Here is an 18,089-nt window from a genome sequence, read left to right as displayed (position 1 = left end):
TTAGATTGGGATTCTATTACTTGACAAGTGAAAGAATCTAAGCAATGGCAAGGAGATTTAGGGGAGGGAAATTGCCCCTTAGCCCCCTATCCCCCAGGCAAATCAGGTCCCTTCTCTGAGCCTCAGTTTACACTAAAAGTACATTTTAGCTGTCAAATTTTTAATCCCAGTGGTATTCAAGGCATTTCACATATATCAGTCTCATAGAATTCTCAGGAGAATTCTGAGTCAGTCATCAATATTCCCATATTCCCAATGAAGAAACTGAGACTCAGAAAGGCAGAGTGTGACTCAGTTAAGTTAGTCTCAAAAGCCTTTCTAGGGGGACTTCCCTGGTGGTGCAGTGGTTAAGAATCCGCCTGCCAATGCAGGGGACATGGGTTCGAGCCCTGGGCCGGGAAGATCCCACATGCCACGGAGCAACTAAGCCCGTGCGCCACAACTACTGAGCCTGCGCTCTGGAGCCCACGAGCCGCAACTGCTGAGCCCACGTGCCACAACTACTGAAGCTCGCACGCCTACTCTCGTCGTAACTATGGAAAGCCCGTGCACAGCAACGAAGACCCAACGCAGCCAAAAATAAATAAATTAAATAAAATAAATTTATATTAAAAAAAAAAAAGCCTTTCTAGGAACCTCAGCCATCTTCCTTTCTAACTGTAAAATGGGCATAATAACTGATCACCCTCAGACACAGTCCTGAGGATAAGAGAGGGAAAAGCCAGTTGAAGTTGAGTTGGGGGTAAGCATTGTCCCTTCCCCACCTTCCTGGAAAATGCAGGAATTCAAGAGTTGGGGGCAGCACTGGGTGATGATGGAGGTGGAGTTGGGGACCTCGGCAACGAGCCTCCTCTGGCTGGCTTCAGTCCATCCAGCCCCACCCCTACTTCCTGGGAGTTGCTGCCCCGCCCCCCCGGGCCACCTTCCCAAAGAAGGCCTTGCGCAAGAGGACGTCAGTCAGGTCCCTTGGCCCCCTGCCTACCTCCCCGGAGCACTTTCGGGCTTTCCCTCCCCAACCTGGCCCCGAGCCATCGGCCACTGGCGCCTGCCCAGTCACGTGGTCCTCTTTGGCCGACTTCCTCTAGGATCCTGATTTAACTCTCCCTCCTCCACCGTCCCTCCCCGCCCCAGGCTCTCTGGGCACCACACCTGTTCTGCCCGGCAGGTGTAGGGAAGTAGAGCATCAGCTCTGCCTCAAAGGGGGACTTCGGGCTTTAGTTTTCCCGCCGGTCAAATGCGGCCCCCACCCTGTGGTTGCCTCAGTTCTCTTCACTGCCTCCTACTCTTGCTTTGTCCTTTCCCTACGGCCCCATCCCTCCACCCCCATCAGTCTCCTAAGCCCTTCCCAGGGGCGGAGGTGGGGGGAGGGGGAGGGGATGAGGGACAGAGTCCAACCTTAACGGAGCTCACGGAAATGGTCTGAAAGAAACTCCAAGAGACAGGGTGAAAATGGCCAGCTTCCGGCATCAGACAGACTTGGGTTCGAATTCGACTCTTCTTCTGACCAATTGCTGATTCTGAACCCTTCATCTCTGTGCCTCAGTTGTTCCTTCTGTGAAACGGGGACCCTGCCGGGAGACGAAGGATGGAAAGACTCCAAGGGAGGCTCCAACCTGAACTAAGGGGTTCCCCCGCCCACCCCCGCCCCCGCCCCCGCCCCCGCCCCCGCCCCCGCCCCCGCCCCCGCCCCTGGCGCCCCTTCCCTAGCCCGGGAGCGGAGCCTCACCTCCCAGTCCCTAGTCCCTCCGCCGCAGGCTCCTCCTCCTCTGACATCAGAGCCGCGGGCGGGGGGGCGGAGGGAGCCAGCTGAGCCCGAACCGAGCCCCAGCGCGAGAGCGGGCGGGCGGCCCAAGCGCGCAGCAGCGGCGGAAGGCGGACGGAGCTCGGCACCTGCGAACTCGGGCCTCCCAGCCAGCCCCGCGGCTGGGCAGCCGCAGGTACAGCCGGGAACCGCCCCGCCCGCGACCCTGGGCGCTGGCGGGAGGCGGGACCCTTCAGCCGCTGGATACCATCCCCGAAAGATGGGAGGGGGTGCCTGGGCGTGCTGGACTCTACAGGGGCAGGGCTGGGCCTTTCCCCCCCACCTATGCCCCAGGCCCAGCAGGTGCCAGGCGGCCGGTGGGAAACTGAGTGGGTAAAAGAGGAAGGAGGAGAGGGTGTGTGTGTGTGTGTGTGGTGTGGTGTGTGTGTGTGTGTGTGTGTCTGCCTTCAGCTGGGCCTGAATATGGAAGGACTGGGCATTAGGAGGTAAAGACGTGTGGGGGCCGTGTTGGGGTATGCGAATGTCATAGCACAGGCAAGTGGATCTGATATGAAGTTGCAGCATGTTGGTGTGTAAGGGTATCCGTATGGGTGGGGATGTCTGGGAATCAGTGTTTGGGCTGCACATGTGTACCTAGGTGTTGTGTGTGCTGGAATCTGGCTCAAAGGGTAGTAAGTCAGAGTTGGGGGGTATACAGTTGTGTACTGAGGATGTTTGGAGTTAGATGTATGAGGATTTGGAGTTTAAGAGCTTCTAGGGTGTATAGGAGCTGGAGGGTGAAGGATGTGAATGAATCTGGGATGTGTGGTTATACAGGTGAGGGGTGTGTCTGTCCTGTCTGCATGTCATCTCATCCAGGTGTGTGTGGATGTGTGTTTTGGGGTGTGAGAGGGATCTGTGGGAGGGATGTCTGGGTGTGAGGATGTCTGAGGAAGTGTGTCTTTGGACATGTGTGCTGATGTCTGGGGGTACATGTATGATCAGATGTCAGAGTATCATCTGGAGATGGAGTGTGCTGGATCTGGGGCCAGGTGTTTGGGTTCAGGGGTGTGAGTGGGTCTTGGTGTGGTGTATCTGGGTGTAGGGATATGTGTGGAACTGTGAGGTTTGTATTTGCCAGGCCTCCAGGTGGGTTTTAAAATTCTGCCTCTAGAGCTTACCATCAAGTCTCCTTTCCTAGAAGTTTCTGCCCCTGGGATAGGTGGCCAGACCCCCCTGGGAACAAAGTCCCACCCAAAGAGTGGGATCGCACACCAGGGGCTCTAGTCAGGGCACCTTCCCCTCATTTTCCCACAGAAGAAACAGAGAAGAAAAGTGCTCTCCCTGAGGTCACACAGTGACTGAGGTCACACAGTGGGCTCTCTTTTGGCCTCACTTTCTGTGGGCCTGGGATGGGATTGAGAGGCTGTGTTCTCTGGATGGGTCCTAGTCTGGCTGCAGCCCCCCTCCAAGGCCTTTACCTTCAGCAAGTTTAGCTGGGGCCCCAGCTAGGGTCATTGGGCAACTCTGGGTCCAGACCCTATCCATTGCCAACCTCAGTCTCCCCATTCTCCATCTGATAAATGGAGAGAGAATGCTCACCCTCTACTGCTGGTTGAGACAGAGGTCTCAACAGAGAAAAGTACAGGCTGGATCAGGGTGAGATCAAGCCGGGAGGGGACAGGTTGGGTGGGACCATTTCTCAGGCTGCTGGGACCCAGACGGGGAGTCAGGAGTGAGAGGGGGGTAATAGGAGGTCCGGGGAGCTCCAGCTGTGGCTGCTGTTGCTGTGGTAACAGTGCAGAAGGAGCTATTTAAAAACATGGCTGAGATATTGCTGGAAGCCCAGGCTGACGGAAACCTGATTTCCGAGAGGCCTGGCAGGGAGGAGGAGGGAGAGGAGACACCCCAGCAATTCCCAGGGTGGGGCTGGGACATCGCTGGTTCTGGGGACGGGGGATCCTCCGGGTCTGTGCATTTCTACAAGCTGCTCTGGGGTCTTCTCTGCTGTCCTCCCAGAGGTCAGTGTCCCCCTCAGTGTTTGGATTTAGAGAGGGAGAAACTGAGAGGTGAGCTGAATAAACGAATGAATGAGTGACTTTGTTGAATAAAGAATTTTGCTGCCACCCTGAAGGATTTTCCTCTAGGCATAAGGATATGATGCATGGATGTTGCTGAATGAACAAATGACCTGTGAATGAGTGAAAGTTGAATGATTTTGTCAAATGAATGAATAAAGGAATGAATAAACGCAGGCTGAATGGGGCCCCCAGTAAGTTCCCACGAAGAAGGCTGGGCCCTGCTGAGTCTTTTCCTTCCATTCCCTTTCCCAGGAGCCCTGGCTGTGGCCAGGGGGCAGTGGGCCATGCCGGGGGCAGTGGAAGGCCCCAACTGGAAGCAGGCGGAGGACATTGGGGACATTTACGACTTCCGTGATGTTCTGGGAACGTGAGTCTCAGGGCAGGAGAGAAGGGGGAGCTGTCCCTGAGCTGGGGGGTGGGGTTGGGAAGGTCCTCACTCCTGGGCCTGACTGGCTGTGGAGGCTGCGTCCAGGGTGGTGCTTCCTCTAGCCAGTTGATCACTGCTTCCTGTTTCCTACTGCCCAGGCCCCATGGTGGCCTTGTATGGCCCGACTGGCCTGGGCTTCTCACTTCTGGCTGACAGTGGGTGGAACAGAGGCTGCTCTTGCCACAGCTCTGGGTTCCTGTGACGAGAAGAAAGTAGGAGGAATGAAGGAGCCAGTTTTTCAAACTTGCTGCCAAGAACTGGGGGTTCTGGCCAAGGTTTTGGAACTGAAGCTGGGCGTGGCTCTGTTCTCAGTGGTGGGAATCCAGAAATAACTCAAACTTGATCTCCCAAGTCGATCCCAAACATGTGAGGGAGACAGACCTACGGAAAATGACAACAGGGTGTGTGCTGTGCTCTAGCTAAATTCGGGAATGAGGACTTTGTTGAGCCCAGAGAGAGCAGTGGCTTCTGTGTGGAGAAGAACTTTCTGGAGAAGGGAGTATTAGAGCTGGGGACTAACGGATGGGTAGGAGTGTACTTGTCAGAGAGGGAGAAGGCATTCCAGGCAGAAGGAATAGCATCAGCAAAGGTTCAGAGGTATGTTATGTGTGGAAGGAAAGAGAGTCTAGTGGAGCTTCTAATCAGAGGCTGGGGGAAGAGTGGAAGAAGAGGCTGAGAAGAGAGAGGAACAGGTCATGTAAGGCCTGAAAGCCAAGCTATGGAGGCTGGACTTGATCCCATGAGCCACAGGAAGACATTTAAGACTTTGTGGCAGATTTGCAATTCAGGATGGTCACTCTGGCCACAGCATAGAAGGTAAATTGGAGAGGGACAAGACTGGAAAGCAGCAATGAGGCTATCACAGTCACTAGTTATTCTGATGATTGAGCTTTCACGAGAGATGCTTTTCTTTGACTTATGACTTCTTATTATCCCAGGGAAAGCAAATCGTCCTAGAAAGAACACTCTAGTAAACCCTCCTTAATCAGTGAACTTTAGTGAAAATGAATGTGTTCCTTTCTAAGAGCCTGTTAGAAAGCATTGCTTCTCAAACTTCAGTGAGCATACACATCAGCTGACAGTCTTGTTAAAATGCAGATTCTAGGGCTTCCCTGGTGGCGCAGTAGTTAAGAGTCCACCTGCCAATGCAGGGGACACGGGTTCGAGCCCTGGTCCGGGAAGATCCCACATGCTGCGGAGCAACTAAGCCTGTGCACCACAACTACTGAGCCTACACTCTAGAGCCTGTGAGCCACAACTACTGAAGCCTGCGTGCCTAGAGCCCGTGCTCAACAAGAGAAGCCACCACAATGAGAAGCCTGCGCACGCAACAAAGAGTAGCCCCTGCTCGCCGCAACTAGAGAAAGCCCGCGCGCAGCAACAAAGATCCAACACAGCCAAAAATAAAATAATAAATTAAAAATTAAAAATGCAGATTCTGATTTAGTAGGTCTAGGGTGGGGCCTGAGATTCCACACTTCTGAAAAGTTCCCAGGTGATGCTGATGGTTCTTCATGGTTCTAAAGGGTGTTAAATAAGCCATGACTCAAATTGGCTTTCAGAAAAAGGAGTGAATCAGTCATGCACATAATAAAAAAGCCTAGGGAGTAAACTTCAGGCATGGGATGCAGGGGCTCACATGATGTTATCAGGAAATTGTCCTTGACGGTTTCTCAGCTCTGATTTCCTTTGTGTTGGCTTCATTCTCAAGCAGGCTCTCCCCAAGTGGTGGCAAAGATGACCACCATTAGCTCCAAGCTTACGTCTTACCAGCTTAGCAGGAAAGAGCACCTCATTCTCAAAGTGCCAGTAACCTGGCTTATATCACAGAACCCAATTACTGTGGCCAGGGGATAGACTACTCTGATTGGCCAGGCTGGGTCACCTGTGGTACCAGGGAGGTGAATGAGTGATGGAGGGAGGCTCATCCCACCTCCTTGGTCTGGGGATGGTCACGTAACCCATAGGGGGATGGAGGAGAGGCTGGAGGGAAGCTGAGCTCCCCACCTCGTGAATCCCCTCTCTCTGCAGAGGGGCCTTCTCAGAGGTAATCCTGGCAGAAGATAAGAGGACTCAGAAGCTGGTGGCCATCAAATGTATCGCCAAGAAGGCTCTGGAGGGCAAGGAGGGCAGCATGCAGAATGAGATTGCTGTCCTGCACAAGTACGTGAGCCACATCCTGTCCCTGCCCTGGGTTGACTCTGCCTTGACCCCTCCCATTCACTTCCTATCTCTGCTTTGGGCAAATCATCTAACCTCTCTGAGCCTCAAATTGCTCATTTGTAACATGGGGTAATAATCTCCACTTGGTAGGGATTTGGGGAGTATTAGAGGTCCTTTATTTCAAGTGCCTGGCACAACAGCTAACATGACAGATGTGACCGAGATGCCACTGCTTCTTTACAGTGGTTTAATGTCCAATCAGATCTAAAGGTCAATCCTTGAACATGTCTTGAACCCATGTATCTCAACTGACGTTATCTCTAGACCTACTGCAAGTTCCTGCCACATATTAAACCACCCAGCAAGTTGAAAAATGCCCATCTGCGGATGCCCTGACTCAACAACCAAATGGTCTCTGAACTGTTCATGCTGATGGGAAACCTGCTGTTCTCACTGGAAAGCTCATATAGAATCTTCACTTCCAGCCTCCCCCCTGAGCTTTCCAACCACCAAGGGCAGGGACGAAATAATCATTTCCACTATTGGGTCAGGAAGACTGAGGCCCGGAGAGGACAAAGGACTTGCCCAAGGTCACACAGCAAGTTTGTGGCAGAGCCAGATCTTCCATCAAACTCAATGACCATCATTGGTTCATTTCTGGAGCGTTTACTGTGTGCTAGGCATTGTGCCGATTCTTCCCCGCATTTCCTCACATGATCCTCACTCCAACACTTGGAGGGAAGTACTATCACTGGCTTCATATTATAGATGAAGAAACTGAGGCCCGGAGAGGTTACCCTCAATTCAGTGAATATGAGTGAGCACCCACTCTGCACCAGGTGCGGAGCAACAGTGGTGAGCAAGATAAAGCTGCTGGTCTCGTGGAGATGACGTTCTGGTGGGGGAGGCTGACAACTGTATAAACCCAGACAAGTGTTAAAATCATACACTGATCAGCACTGTGAGGTGAGAAGACTTGCCCCCAAACAGCACGTGGCAGAGGCGGATGAGGACCCAGGTCTGTCTGACGCCGGAGCCCAGTGTTAACCCCCGTGGCTCTCCTGCCTTCCATGACACTATGATACATCAGGGTAAATCAGCTTTTCCCTTTGAGACCCAGATCTTTGGCTCGTCCTGCCCAGGTTTGCAGGCGGTGGTTCTTCACGATGAGGGTGGGGACGTGGCTGAACTGTCCTCAGCTCTGAACCACCTCATTTCTCCTTTCAGGATCAAGCACCCCAACATTGTAGCCCTGGATGACATCTATGAAAGTGGGGGACACCTCTATCTCATCATGCAGCTGTGAGTGGCCCTGCCTCTGCCCCTTCCTCACACCTCTCCCTGCTGCCCCCTCCCTGGCCTCTCTGCCTCCCGTTCTCTCGTCCAGACTGCCCTGTCCCTGGCTACAGGGTGTCAGGTGGGGAGCTGTTTGACCGAATTGTGGAAAAAGGCTTCTACACAGAGCGGGACGCCAGCCGCCTCATCTTCCAGGTGCTGGATGCCGTCAAGTACCTGCACGACCTGGGCATCGTACACCGAGACCTCAAGGTGGGTGTGAGGGTGCGTGGGGAGCCGGGGCACCCAGAGGTGGGGCCTCTGCAAACTCCTCACTGAGACCTTGGGTACCTCTCACCCCCTTGCTGAGCCTTGCCTTCCCATCTGCAGAACTGACCTGGTAACCCCTAAACTGCTTCCTCCCCATTCCATTTCCGACACACAAATGGACACAAAGGTGAACTGTGCTGTTATTTTATCCCAGTCGCATCTTATGTCTTTTTCTGATAATAAAAGTCCCACTTGCTCTTTGTAGAAAACTTGAATGGGGCAGCAAAACACAAAGAAGAAAGCCAGAAGCCCCTGAAAGCCTGCTGCTCAGAGACAATGACGGGGTTCACGTTTTGTAGTACATCTCATTCTGCTCTAGGAGAAGAGCGCTGGGGTGAAACAGATCTGGGTCTGAATTCTGTCCCCGCCACTCCCCTCCCTAACTGTAGATTCTCAGTCAAGTCACTTTGCCTCTCAAGGCATCAGTTTCTCCCCCTGTAAAGTGGGATTATTCAGAGTGGCCTAGCAGGGATGTGGTAAGGATAAATTGAAATCAAGCACAGCACAGGATCTGGTGCACGGGAGCTCCTCAAAAATTATTCAGGGCGTCACAGTACACACCTGAGGTTTATAGGAAATTCCCTTCCATATCCCCGAGGCCCTTGTCCTTTTGGAACTTCGAACTTAATTTTCTTGTGCCTCCAACCAAGATGGCAGTTGTGACACCACAGTGGCTTTTGGGGGGCTCGCTGGGGTGCTTGGGGAGGCAGAAGGTCCTGCTGGCCTCTGGCCATCTCCCACTCCTCTTCCCCACCCTCCCGTCTTCCAAGCCAGAGAATCTGCTGTACTACAGCCTGGATGAAGACTCCAAGATCATGATCTCCGACTTTGGCCTCTCCAAGATGGAAGACCCCGGCAGCGTGCTCTCCACAGCCTGCGGGACCCCAGGATACGTGGGTGCGGAGGGCCGTGGGCTGGGACTGTGGGCGGGGGAGGAACACAAAGCTGCCGGGCAGATTTGTCACCACCATGTCCCCTTCCCTCCACAGCCCCTGAAGTGCTGGCCCAGAAGCCCTACAGCAAGGCAGTGGATTGCTGGTCCATTGGGGTCATCGCCTATATCCTGTGAGTGGGGGCTTGGCCGTTGGGGATGTGGCTTCAGAGTTCTCCTCTCCCCTACTTTACTCTCTTCCTCCTCTCTGCCATTTCTTCCTTCCTGCCGTCCATATTTATATCTACCAATTAATGACTAATATTACTTCACTCAACAGATACTATGTTTCTGGCACTGTGCCAAGCACTGGGGCTTTAGCAGAGAACCAGACAGACAAGGTGCCTGCCCTCGGGGAGCAGACATGCTAGTAAGGGAGACAGAAAATAAATAAGTAAATAAATCTATAAAATAATGGCAGGTGGTAAGAAATATTAACAAGAAAAATCAAGCAGGGGAGGGAGATGGGGATGGATGCTATTTTAGATAGGAGATCAGGGAGCCTCTCTGAGGAGGTGGCATGAGTGGCATCCTGACTGAAGTGAGGGAGCCAGACATTCGAGGTGTGGGGGGGAGAATGGTTTAGGCAGAGGGCACAGCAAGTGCAAAGGCCCTGAGGAAGGACAGATGGCGGCACGTTAAGGAACAGAAAGCCAGGGTAGCTGGACAGGAGTGAGCAAGGCAGAGAGGGGTACATTTCCCCCCTTTGTAAAAGGGGGAACTCCTTCCTGTGGGTCCTGCCTGATCCTTGAGACTGCCCCAAAGCTCCATCCCAGAGCCAGTGGGTACACTGAAAGTGGAAATGAGAATGAGTTTCTCCTTGCCCAGGCTCTGTGGTTATCCCCCCTTCTATGACGAAAATGATGCCAAACTCTTCGAACAGATTTTGAAGGCCGAGTACGAGTTTGACTCTCCTTATTGGGACGACATCTCTGACTCCGGTATTTGGGGCTTTGCTTTCTTCCCTTGGGTCCTACCTCCGGTGCCTTCCTCATCTGCTTTGGGGGTCTCCTCACTGCCTTCCTTCCACCAGATTCCCCAGCCCCAGACTAAGAGCTGTCCTCGAGACCAGACACCCACCCTGGGTGCTTCTCTTTGCCGGGCTCCTGGCCTGAGAAACTGTAGGCTTTCATTCATTTGGTCTTCAAACATAGTATTTTAGAAAATACCTCCCCCCACTGACTTCCTAATGCCTAAGACACCACCATTCATGTTTTTATCTGTCCTCCCGTGCCTCCAATTAGGAGGCAAAGCTGTGAAGCCATTATCAATCATGTACACATCAGTGTGAATACACTGAGCACAATCTTCTCTAGGAACAAGTTATTCTTAAGGGAGAAAGCTGGAGGGTTGGGGTGGGTCTGGGGGCTTAGAGAAAAGGGTGCAGGTGGGGTGGGGCGGTGAATGGACAGATCTGGCTTCGATGCTGGCCAGACCTGAGGGGTGGGTTCTATCTTGGGGGTGTTCTCAGGCACCACCATGCTGTCTTTGCTCTTGTCTTGGGGATTCAGCCAAAGACTTCATCCGGCACTTGATGGAGAAGGATCCAGAGCAGAGGTTCACCTGTGAACAGGCCTTGCAGCACCCCTGGTGAGAGCTCCCACAAGCTGCGGGCTGGGGTGGGATCTGGGGCCCCCAGGCCTGCCTCTACCTTCACTGACAACCCTCCACACATATCCGCTCTAGGATTGCAGGAGATACGGCTCTAGATAAGAATATTCACCAGTCGGTGAGCGAGCAGATCAAGAAGAACTTTGCCAAGAGCAAGTGGAAGGTGAGCCCACGTTTAGTCCTGGGTCCCAGCCTCCCCAGGACTCCTTCCCACCCCCATCCAGCCCTCAGCTCACACAGCAGCTCGCACCTCGTGGGGCACACTGTAAATGCTCAGGGGTGCTTACTGAAGAACCTCATTCATTCATTCATTCAATGCTCTGTGACACCTACTCTATTCCAGTGATGGTCCCTGACCTCCAAGCCTAGAGGGAGAAGGAACAGTGTATACTTCTTAAGGAGACATCGAACCCAAGCTACGAGGTCCTGGAAGGGGCATAAACCTGTCAGACGTGATAGCCGAGTAGGAATTAGCTGGGCACAGCAGAATAATGTCTGAGGCAGAGGGAACCAGGGTGCAAAGGGCCAGGAGACGTGAGAGTGTGGCCATTCAGGGCAGTGCAAGCGCTAAGCCTGGCTGGACCGGAGGAGCTGTGGGGCAGGAGCCCAGGCTGCAGACACAGGTAGGGGCCAGGCTGCTCGGGGGCTTGAGTGCCACAGTGGAGCAATGACTTGATCCTGAGGATGCTGAGGAGCCCCAGAAGGATTTTCAGCTGGAACTTGCCCGTTAGAAAGGGATCTCAAGATGCAGAAAGGCACAGTGGAGGCTGGGAGACCCTTTAGGGGGCTGTGGCAGAGACACAGTCAGGAGACGGTGAGGGCTTGGACCAGAGCAATGGCAACGCGAACAGAGAACACTGGTTGGTCCAGGAGTCGTTTGGGAGGCAGAACTGACAAGAAGTGATCGTAGAATGGATATTGGGGGAGAGAAGAGATGTCCAGGGCTGGCCCAAGATTTTGGCTGGGGACGAGGTGGATGGCGGTACTGTCACTAACATGGAGATCCCAGGGGCAGAAACTTGTTTTAGGGGATGATTTTGGTTTGGGACATGGTAAATTTGAGGGACATCTCAGTGGATAGGTTGAAGAGAGAACGATACACACACACCTGGGCAAGTGAGTTAACCTCTCTGTGCCTCCGTTTCCTCCTTTGACAATGGTGACAGTAATAGTGCCCACCTCAAAGACATTCGTGAAGATTCAATGAACTACTGTGTAAATTGTTTAGAACAGTGCCTGACACATAATGCTATATTAAGCGTTTACTATTATGTGAATATAAATTATATATAAAAAGTTACGCACGTCTATCTATATATTTATATACATTTTATACATGTGCATGTATGTCTGTATTACTATATGATATGACTGAATATAATTTAATAAAGCCTTGTAGAGGTTTCAGGGAGTTTTAGGCGATCAACCCATATCGCCTGAATAAAACTAACAGAACTGCTGCGAGAATTCCACCGCCAGACCCTGCCCCGTGATGTCCCACTCTCTCCAAAGTCCCTTCTTCCGCCTCTCTCCACAGCAAGCCTTCAATGCCACGGCCGTGGTGCGGCACATGAGGAAGCTACAGCTGGGCACCAGCCAGGAGGGGCAGGGACAGACGGCGAGCCACGGGGAGCTGCTGGCACCAGCAGCTGGGGGTGAGGCCCTGGGCTCTGTGGGAGGGCATGGGTGGTCCACAGAGAGGCACCCAGGCTACAGCAGAGGGTCTCCTCCTGTGGCCAACTCTGCTCTCTCTCCCCGTGTAGGGCCGGTGGCCAGCTGCTGCTGTCGAGACTGCTGCGTGGAGCCGGGCCCGGAACTGTCTCCCACACTGGCCCCCCAGCTCTAGGGGCCTGGATCCCCTGTGTAGGAGGGGTTGGGGGCAGCCTGCTCCCCCTCCCTCCCTGAACTGGGGAGTTACCCTGCTCCACCCGCGCTCCGCACCCCTTTCCCTACAGCCCCTCCACTGCATTTTCCATACAAATGTTTCTATTTTATTGTTCCTTCTTATAATAAAGGGAAGAGGTTAAAACCACAGGTAGCTCTGTCTCCCCGGACAACCCCCATCCCACACTGTCGCGCAAACTGCTTGATTTGAGGGTGCCTGGCCCCTGAGGTAGCTGCAGGGAGCCCCCTTTCCAACATGAGACTGGATGGGGGTGGGGAGGGGTGTTTGGGGAATCCCTTTGTCCAGTGCCCCCACCTAGCCTTCTGGCCCTGGGCATCTCTTTCTGCGCTTTGCTGGTGGCTCCTGAGCTCGGTGGGGTTGGCGCAGGTCAGCACTGAACAGCACCTGGCGGGGGGGGGAGGAGTCTGAGTGGAGAGAGGGTACACTGGGGTCAAGACTAGGGGGGCAGTGTGGGGAGCTGGAAGGGTTCATGGGGGGCAGGGCTGGGGCAAGGAGAGTCCACTGGAGTCAGGGCTGGGGTGGGTGGAGTCCTTTAGGGTCACCTGGGGCAGTGGTGGGGTAGAGGAAAGTGGGTCAGGGCTTGGGGCGAAGTCCCATGGGGTCTGGACTGGAGGAGGAGGAGAGGAAGCCTAAGTACACTCACTGCTTGGGCCCAGCCAGCATAAGGTCCCCACAGGCTCCGGAAAAAGCTTCCTAAACCAGAAGTGGTGAGGTGACATAAATTGGCCCCTCCTGCTCCCTATCCACAAGGGTGGGGTTTAGGGGGAGGTGTGGGAAGTTTCCACCACCTCAGCCCACTGCCAGCCCCGACATCCCACTCTCTCCTTACCCAGTTCCTTGTTGGCCTGCGGGCTCGGACCCTTGGCGGTGGTGGGGTGCCAGCTGTAGTCACATTGAGCGATCTGCCACACGTGGACGTCCACGGGCACAGCCTGGGGCTTGTCTAGGGCCATCAAGCAGATGCAGTCGGCCACCTTTGACAGACACAGAGTGAGCCACAGAGGAGGAATGGCAGGGTCCAGCCAGCAACCTGCTTCTAGCCCCAAGGCCAGCTGCTTCCTTCTCCACTCTGAGGTTACTATGATTGTACATTCTATTAATAATTTAAAAAACAGCTGTGTGGACTTCCCTGGTGGCGCAGTGGTTAAGAATCCGCCTGCCAATGCAGGGGACATGGGTTCAAGCCCTGGTCCGGGAAGATCCCACATGCCGCGGAGCAACTAAGCCCGTGCGCCACAGCTACTGAACCTGCGCTCTAGAGCCCGCGAGCCACAACTACTGAGCCCGTGCTCCGCAACAAGAGAAGCCACTGCAGTGAGAAGCCCGCGTATTGCAATAAAGAGTAGCCCCTGCTCACCGCAACTAGAGAAAGCCTGCACGCAGCAACAAAGACCCAACGCAGCCAAAAATAAATAAATAAATAAATTAATTAATTTTAAAAAAGAAATATCTCCTGGTATTAAGAAATTGTTGTAAAAAAAATAAAAATAAATAAATAAAAAACAGCTGTGATGAGGGTGCTACTGGGTGAACATCTTATGTGCGTCAGGTTCTCAGGTTCTTGGTTTTTTTTAATAAGTTTATTTATTTATTTAATTTATTTTTGGCTGCATTGGGTCTTCGTTGCTGCACGCGGGCTTTTCTCTAGTTGTGGTGAGTGGGGGCCCCTCCTCGTTGTGGCACGCAGGTTTATTGCTGTGGCTTCTCTTGTTGTGGAGCACGGGCTCTAGGTGCACGGGCTTCAGTAGTTGTGGCACGCGGGCTCAGGAGCTGTGACTCGCGGGCTCCAGAGCGCGGGCTCCAGAGCGCAGGCTCAGCAGCTGTGGCCCCCGGGCTTAGTTGCTCCGCAGCATGTGGGATCCTCCCGGACCAGGGCTCGAACCCGTGTCTCCTGCATTGGCAGGCGGATTCTTAACCACTGCGCCACCAGGGAAGCCCCTTGTCTTGTTTCGCAGACAAGAAAACTGAGGTTCTGAAAGGTGAAATGACTTGGCCAAAGTTACACAGCTAGGGAGACGCAGAACCAAGATTTAATGTTAGGCTGGAGTTCAGAGCCCATTAAAAAGAGTACTTTAAACAAAAGTTCATTTTTAAAGTACAGAGAAATATAAAAAAGAAAACAATAAATGCCAAATTCCCAATCATCTTTCTGATGTTGATATTAAACAAGAAGTTCTATAAGTACATATAATTTTAAGAGAAGAACAAAATGAAAAGTGGAAACATCTTTTCATTTGTCTTCCCAAACGTAACCACTATTAAGTTCCCTGTGATTCCTTCTGGAAATTTCTGCATAGAGCAGTGTATATATGTACCTGAACAAATGGTTTTTCTGAAAATGCATTCAAAGAGCAATGTCTTTTATACCCTTTCTGCATTCTACATTTCTCTAATAAAACATCTGCTGGTATCCTTTCTCCTTCCCACTTTGCCTCCAGAAGAGAAGCTCGCATCCAAGCACCCAACTCTCAGGCCTGCCTTCTCTCCTCCTCCGCTACTCTCTGCATGGGTGGTGAGGGCAGCTCCTACCCCCCTGGGGCCTTACCTTGGTGCCTACCCCAGGCAGGGTGCAGAGGGCCTTATGGGCTTCCTCGTAGGGGACCTTGCGCAGCTGCTGCAGCCAGGGAAGTCCACCCTGTTCTTCCAGGATGGCTCGGGCACTGGCACTCACGTAGCGGGCACGATACCCCAGGCCCAGCTTCCTGAGCTGAGCCTCCACCTGTGGCCCTGTGGGGTGGTGGGGAGGGGAGCAGGGGTCAGGCATTATCACATCCTTCCTGTCATCAGGCTAGTGTGTGAGCCCTGCACCCCGCAGGAATGCTTTCCCTAAGCACCCCTCTCCTACCTTGCCACCCTCTGGGAGATCCCAGGACACCTGCATGTACAAAGGAAAGGGTTAAGGCCTGGGTTCTGCCCCTCCACAAATGTTTTCTGAGCACTGACTATGTGCTGTGCACTGCAGCAGGGACTGAGAAGGACTTGCTGCCCTGGAGGAACTCCCCAGTTAAGTTTCTTAACCTTTCCAAAGGGTGTTCACATTCATGATATAAAATAAAAGTCTAATAACAGCAACAGCTTCTATTTTCAAGTGCTGGGTATCATGCATGGGCAAAGTGCTTTAGGTACATTATCATGCTTACTATTCTCAAGGACCCTGACGACAATATTATTGTTCTTCCCACTTTATGGATGGAGAAAATGAAGGCTTAGAAGAGGTTAAGTAACTTGCTCAAGAAAGGACATGGTAGAGGTGGGACCTTGCACTGAGGTCTGGGACACCAAGCCTGTGCTCTTAACCCATTGCACTACCTACCTCATGATTGCTTTATTCATCCCTCAAACCCTTCTGGATAGAGACTGTTATTCCCATTCCACAAACAAGTTAAGAGAAGCTTGGAGAGGTGAATGAATTTCTTGAGGTCTTATGACTACTAAGCTGGGAGCTAAGACCCAAGATTGGGTTTCTAAGCACCTAAAACATTCTGTTTTCTCCAGAGGGGGCTGTCTCCTTCCTATGCAGTCATCAAGCACTTTCTCTAGCTTGGTTCTCACATCTGCCAACTGATATACTTGCCTCTGTAAAATACTTGCCTCACAGGGCTGCCGTGAAGAACACGTGTGTTTCTGGATGCAGAATTGTTGGAATCATTGCAAAGATAACAAATTGAATTTTCTGTTTACGTCCCATAAGCCAAACACTGTGCTAGCTGCAGTATGTGTATTCCTTTACTTAACCCTCATGACAACTCTGATAGGTAGGTGCTATTCTTATCCCATTCAATGGATTAAAAAACTGAGGCACACAGAGGCTAAATAATGTGCTCAAGGTCATATACGTAGAAGTCACGTGCCAGAGTTGAGATTCTGACCCAGGCAGCTGTCTCTAGAATGCGTGCTCTTAAGCCCAAACTACTGTACACTGTATACAGATGTCTTCTGATGAGCCACTGAACCCATGGGGCAAAAAGCCCAGACTAGTGAGGTGCTGACATTTCAGGGACAGATAAGGAAGATGAGGTGTAACTGGGGCTGATCAGACTAGGCAGGGTGGTTCTGGATGAGGGCAGTATTTAGAAAGGCAGGAAGCTTTGAGATGGGAGAAGGGCACCAGGGGAGAACTGAACAGACCCTGAAAGCTGCTGGAAGGCCCGGAGGCAAGGACCCACTTACTCACCAGTCAGGGCCTGCAAGCTGGGGAAGCCATGGTAGGCGACATCATCAAGCTGGAGGAGCCGAGGTCCGAAGGTCTGGCAGAGCCGCTCCACCATGCCAGTGATGCGGGCAATGTTGTTGTTGGAGGAACAGATGAAGGAGAAGAGGCACTCGATGGGGTCCTGTTGCAGGAGCCGCACACCTGGGGACCAGAAAGGCAGGGGGACCAGAAATCACCTGTTATTGGGAGTGGCCTCTTCTCACCCTCAGATTCTAGGTACCAAGGCTCCGGGAGATCCCAGGGGAATGAGGGACAGCATTGTTAGAGAAAGCAACACCAGAGCTCTCATTCCTCATAGCATCTTGTGAGGTCTGGGTTATCATCCCATTCCACAGATGAAGAAGCCACGATGTAAGCACTATGAGGGTGGGGATTTGTTTCTGTTTTGTTCACTGTGGTATCCCCAGTCGCATAGCTGATGCTCTGTAAACATTTACAGAATGAATGTCTGTCACCAGCCCCAGATCACACAGCCAGGATTTGGCTCAATACCCTTATCACTCCACTATGGTGGTCAGCAGGACAATAATAACAGTAATAATAATTACTATGTGTCAGGCACTATTCTAAGCACTTTACATGTCTTAGCTTCTTTAATCCTCATAAAATCCTATGAGGTGGATATAATCCCCATTTTACAGATGGTGAAACTGAGTAACTTAACCAAATCACAAGCACCCCAACCCCTGCCTCAGGCTCCGTACTCACCTTGGAATTTCTGAGCCACCTCTTGAAAGTGGGGGTCCACGGAACTCCAATGGTGATACAGCTGAGCAAGGCTGACATCCAGCTGGAAGTACTGTCGCACGGCCTTTAGCTCTTCCAGTGTGGGCCTGCCAACCCGGCCCTTATCCCCTCGGTACACAGTGCAGTAAAGATGCTCCTCAGTCTGGGTCAGTGTCCATACCTGGTCGGCCAGCACGCCACTCCAGTGCGCAGGGCTTTGCTCCCTCCACCTGACCCCCAGGCACAGGGCAGCCCTAGCACTCGGTTTCCCTTCCTGCACCCTTTGGGGCCCTCCCATCTTATAACTGCTCCATATACAAAACTGACTTACAAATTGCAAAGTAAAAGCGCTTTCTTTTACATCAATTATATCATGTAATCCTCGCAACAACACTGCGCAGGCTTATTACCTCCACTTTATAAAGCAGGTAACAGGGTCACCACCCGTGCCTCACAGTCTCCTCTTTTGTCCTCTGAAGTTTCTTCCATCACCCCCAATGCACCCCAGGATCTGCCGTGCTGAGGAGCCAGGAGCCAGGGTCACTCACCGGAATGACTGTCCAGAAGCCAGAACCAGGTCCAGGCGCAGCTCAGAGCGTGGACAGGGGATGGAGGCCCACAGGGCCGGGACGGAGGCTAGAGTGCGATGTCTCATGCTATGCTGCAGAAGGGAGCGAGCTAACAT

General features: G+C 52.6%; 2 protein-coding genes and 1 long non-coding RNA gene across 15 annotated transcripts in view; 1 reads left to right on the top strand and 2 right to left on the bottom strand.

The window, feature by feature from the left end:
- The window catches only part of LOC133095568 (uncharacterized), a 22,446-nt gene extending 20,524 nt beyond the window's left edge, over window positions 1–1,922 (bottom strand). For 4 of the 5 annotated variants that reach the window (XR_009701636.1, XR_009701633.1, XR_009701632.1 and 1 more), the window contains exons 1-2: window positions 1,727–1,922; window positions 1,396–1,568 (exon numbers count right to left, since the gene is read on the bottom strand). This is a non-coding gene — a long non-coding RNA (uncharacterized LOC133095568). Of the gene's footprint in view, window positions 1–1,395; window positions 1,595–1,726 lie in introns of all 5 variants that reach the window. The other variant, XR_009701634.1, reaches the window with a different exon arrangement.
- On the top strand, window positions 1,721–12,591 carry CAMK1 (calcium/calmodulin dependent protein kinase I). 2 transcript variants are annotated; one of them, XM_061197241.1, is made up of 12 exons: window positions 1,724–1,937; window positions 4,075–4,189; window positions 6,281–6,412; window positions 7,640–7,714; window positions 7,822–7,960; window positions 8,788–8,914; window positions 9,007–9,082; window positions 9,777–9,889; window positions 10,460–10,538; window positions 10,635–10,722; window positions 12,097–12,214; window positions 12,323–12,591. In XM_061197241.1, exons 2-12 carry the CDS (start codon window positions 4,107–4,109, stop codon window positions 12,403–12,405), a joined length of 1,113 nt encoding a protein of 370 aa, XP_061053224.1. In that variant the 5' UTR covers window positions 1,724–1,937; window positions 4,075–4,106; the 3' UTR covers window positions 12,406–12,591. The 2 variants fall into 2 exon arrangements, with proteins under 2 accessions (XP_061053225.1, XP_061053224.1); XM_061197242.1 differs by lacking the exon at window positions 6,281–6,412 and having other exon boundaries at window positions 1,721–1,937.
- Window positions 4,306–18,089, bottom strand: OGG1 (8-oxoguanine DNA glycosylase). Of its 8 annotated transcripts, none has more exons than XM_061197240.1 (7): window positions 17,953–18,089; window positions 17,387–17,634; window positions 16,640–16,819; window positions 15,011–15,192; window positions 13,295–13,439; window positions 13,109–13,158; window positions 12,528–12,869 (listed from the first exon to the last, which is right to left on the bottom strand). In XM_061197240.1, the coding sequence occupies exons 1-7, from the start codon at window positions 18,087–18,089 to the stop codon at window positions 12,564–12,566; spliced, it is 1,248 nt and encodes a 415-aa protein (XP_061053223.1). In that variant the 3' UTR covers window positions 12,528–12,563. The 8 variants fall into 8 exon arrangements, with proteins under 8 accessions (XP_061053221.1, XP_061053223.1, XP_061053215.1 ...); XM_061197232.1 differs by having other exon boundaries at window positions 12,528–12,849; window positions 13,295–13,408; XM_061197234.1 differs by having other exon boundaries at window positions 12,673–12,849.

This window comes from Eubalaena glacialis, chromosome 7, assembly GCF_028564815.1.
Source record: "Eubalaena glacialis isolate mEubGla1 chromosome 7, mEubGla1.1.hap2.+ XY, whole genome shotgun sequence".
Classification (NCBI taxonomy): Eukaryota; Metazoa; Chordata; class Mammalia; order Artiodactyla; family Balaenidae; genus Eubalaena; species Eubalaena glacialis.
The sequence above is the reverse complement of the archived record's forward strand: the minus strand, read 5'-3'. Positions and strand labels throughout refer to the sequence as shown.

Bases quoted from the DNA above. Each gene is read 5' to 3' on its own strand.
- CAMK1 (XM_061197241.1), top strand. From the start codon at position 4,107: ATGCCGGGGGCAGTGGAAGGCCCCAACTGGAAGCAGGCGGAGGACATT. The intron at 7,961-8,787 runs GTGGGTGTGAGG...CCGTCTTCCAAG, and splicing joins TCGTACACCGAGACCTCAAG to CCAGAGAATCTGCTGTACTA. The intron at 10,723-12,096 runs GTGAGCCCACGT...CTCTCTCCACAG, and splicing joins TTGCCAAGAGCAAGTGGAAG to CAAGCCTTCAATGCCACGGC.
- OGG1 (XM_061197240.1), bottom strand. From the start codon at position 18,089: ATGTTAGCTCGCTCCCTTCTGCAGCATAGCATGAGACATCGCACTCTA. The intron at 13,159-13,294 runs GTAAGGAGAGAG...CTTCTGGTTTAG, and splicing joins GCAGGCCAACAAGGAACTGG to GAAGCTTTTTCCGGAGCCTG. The intron at 12,870-13,108 runs GTGAGTGTACTT...CTCTCCACTCAG, and splicing joins ATGCTGGCTGGGCCCAAGCA to ACTCCTCCCCCCCCCGCCAG.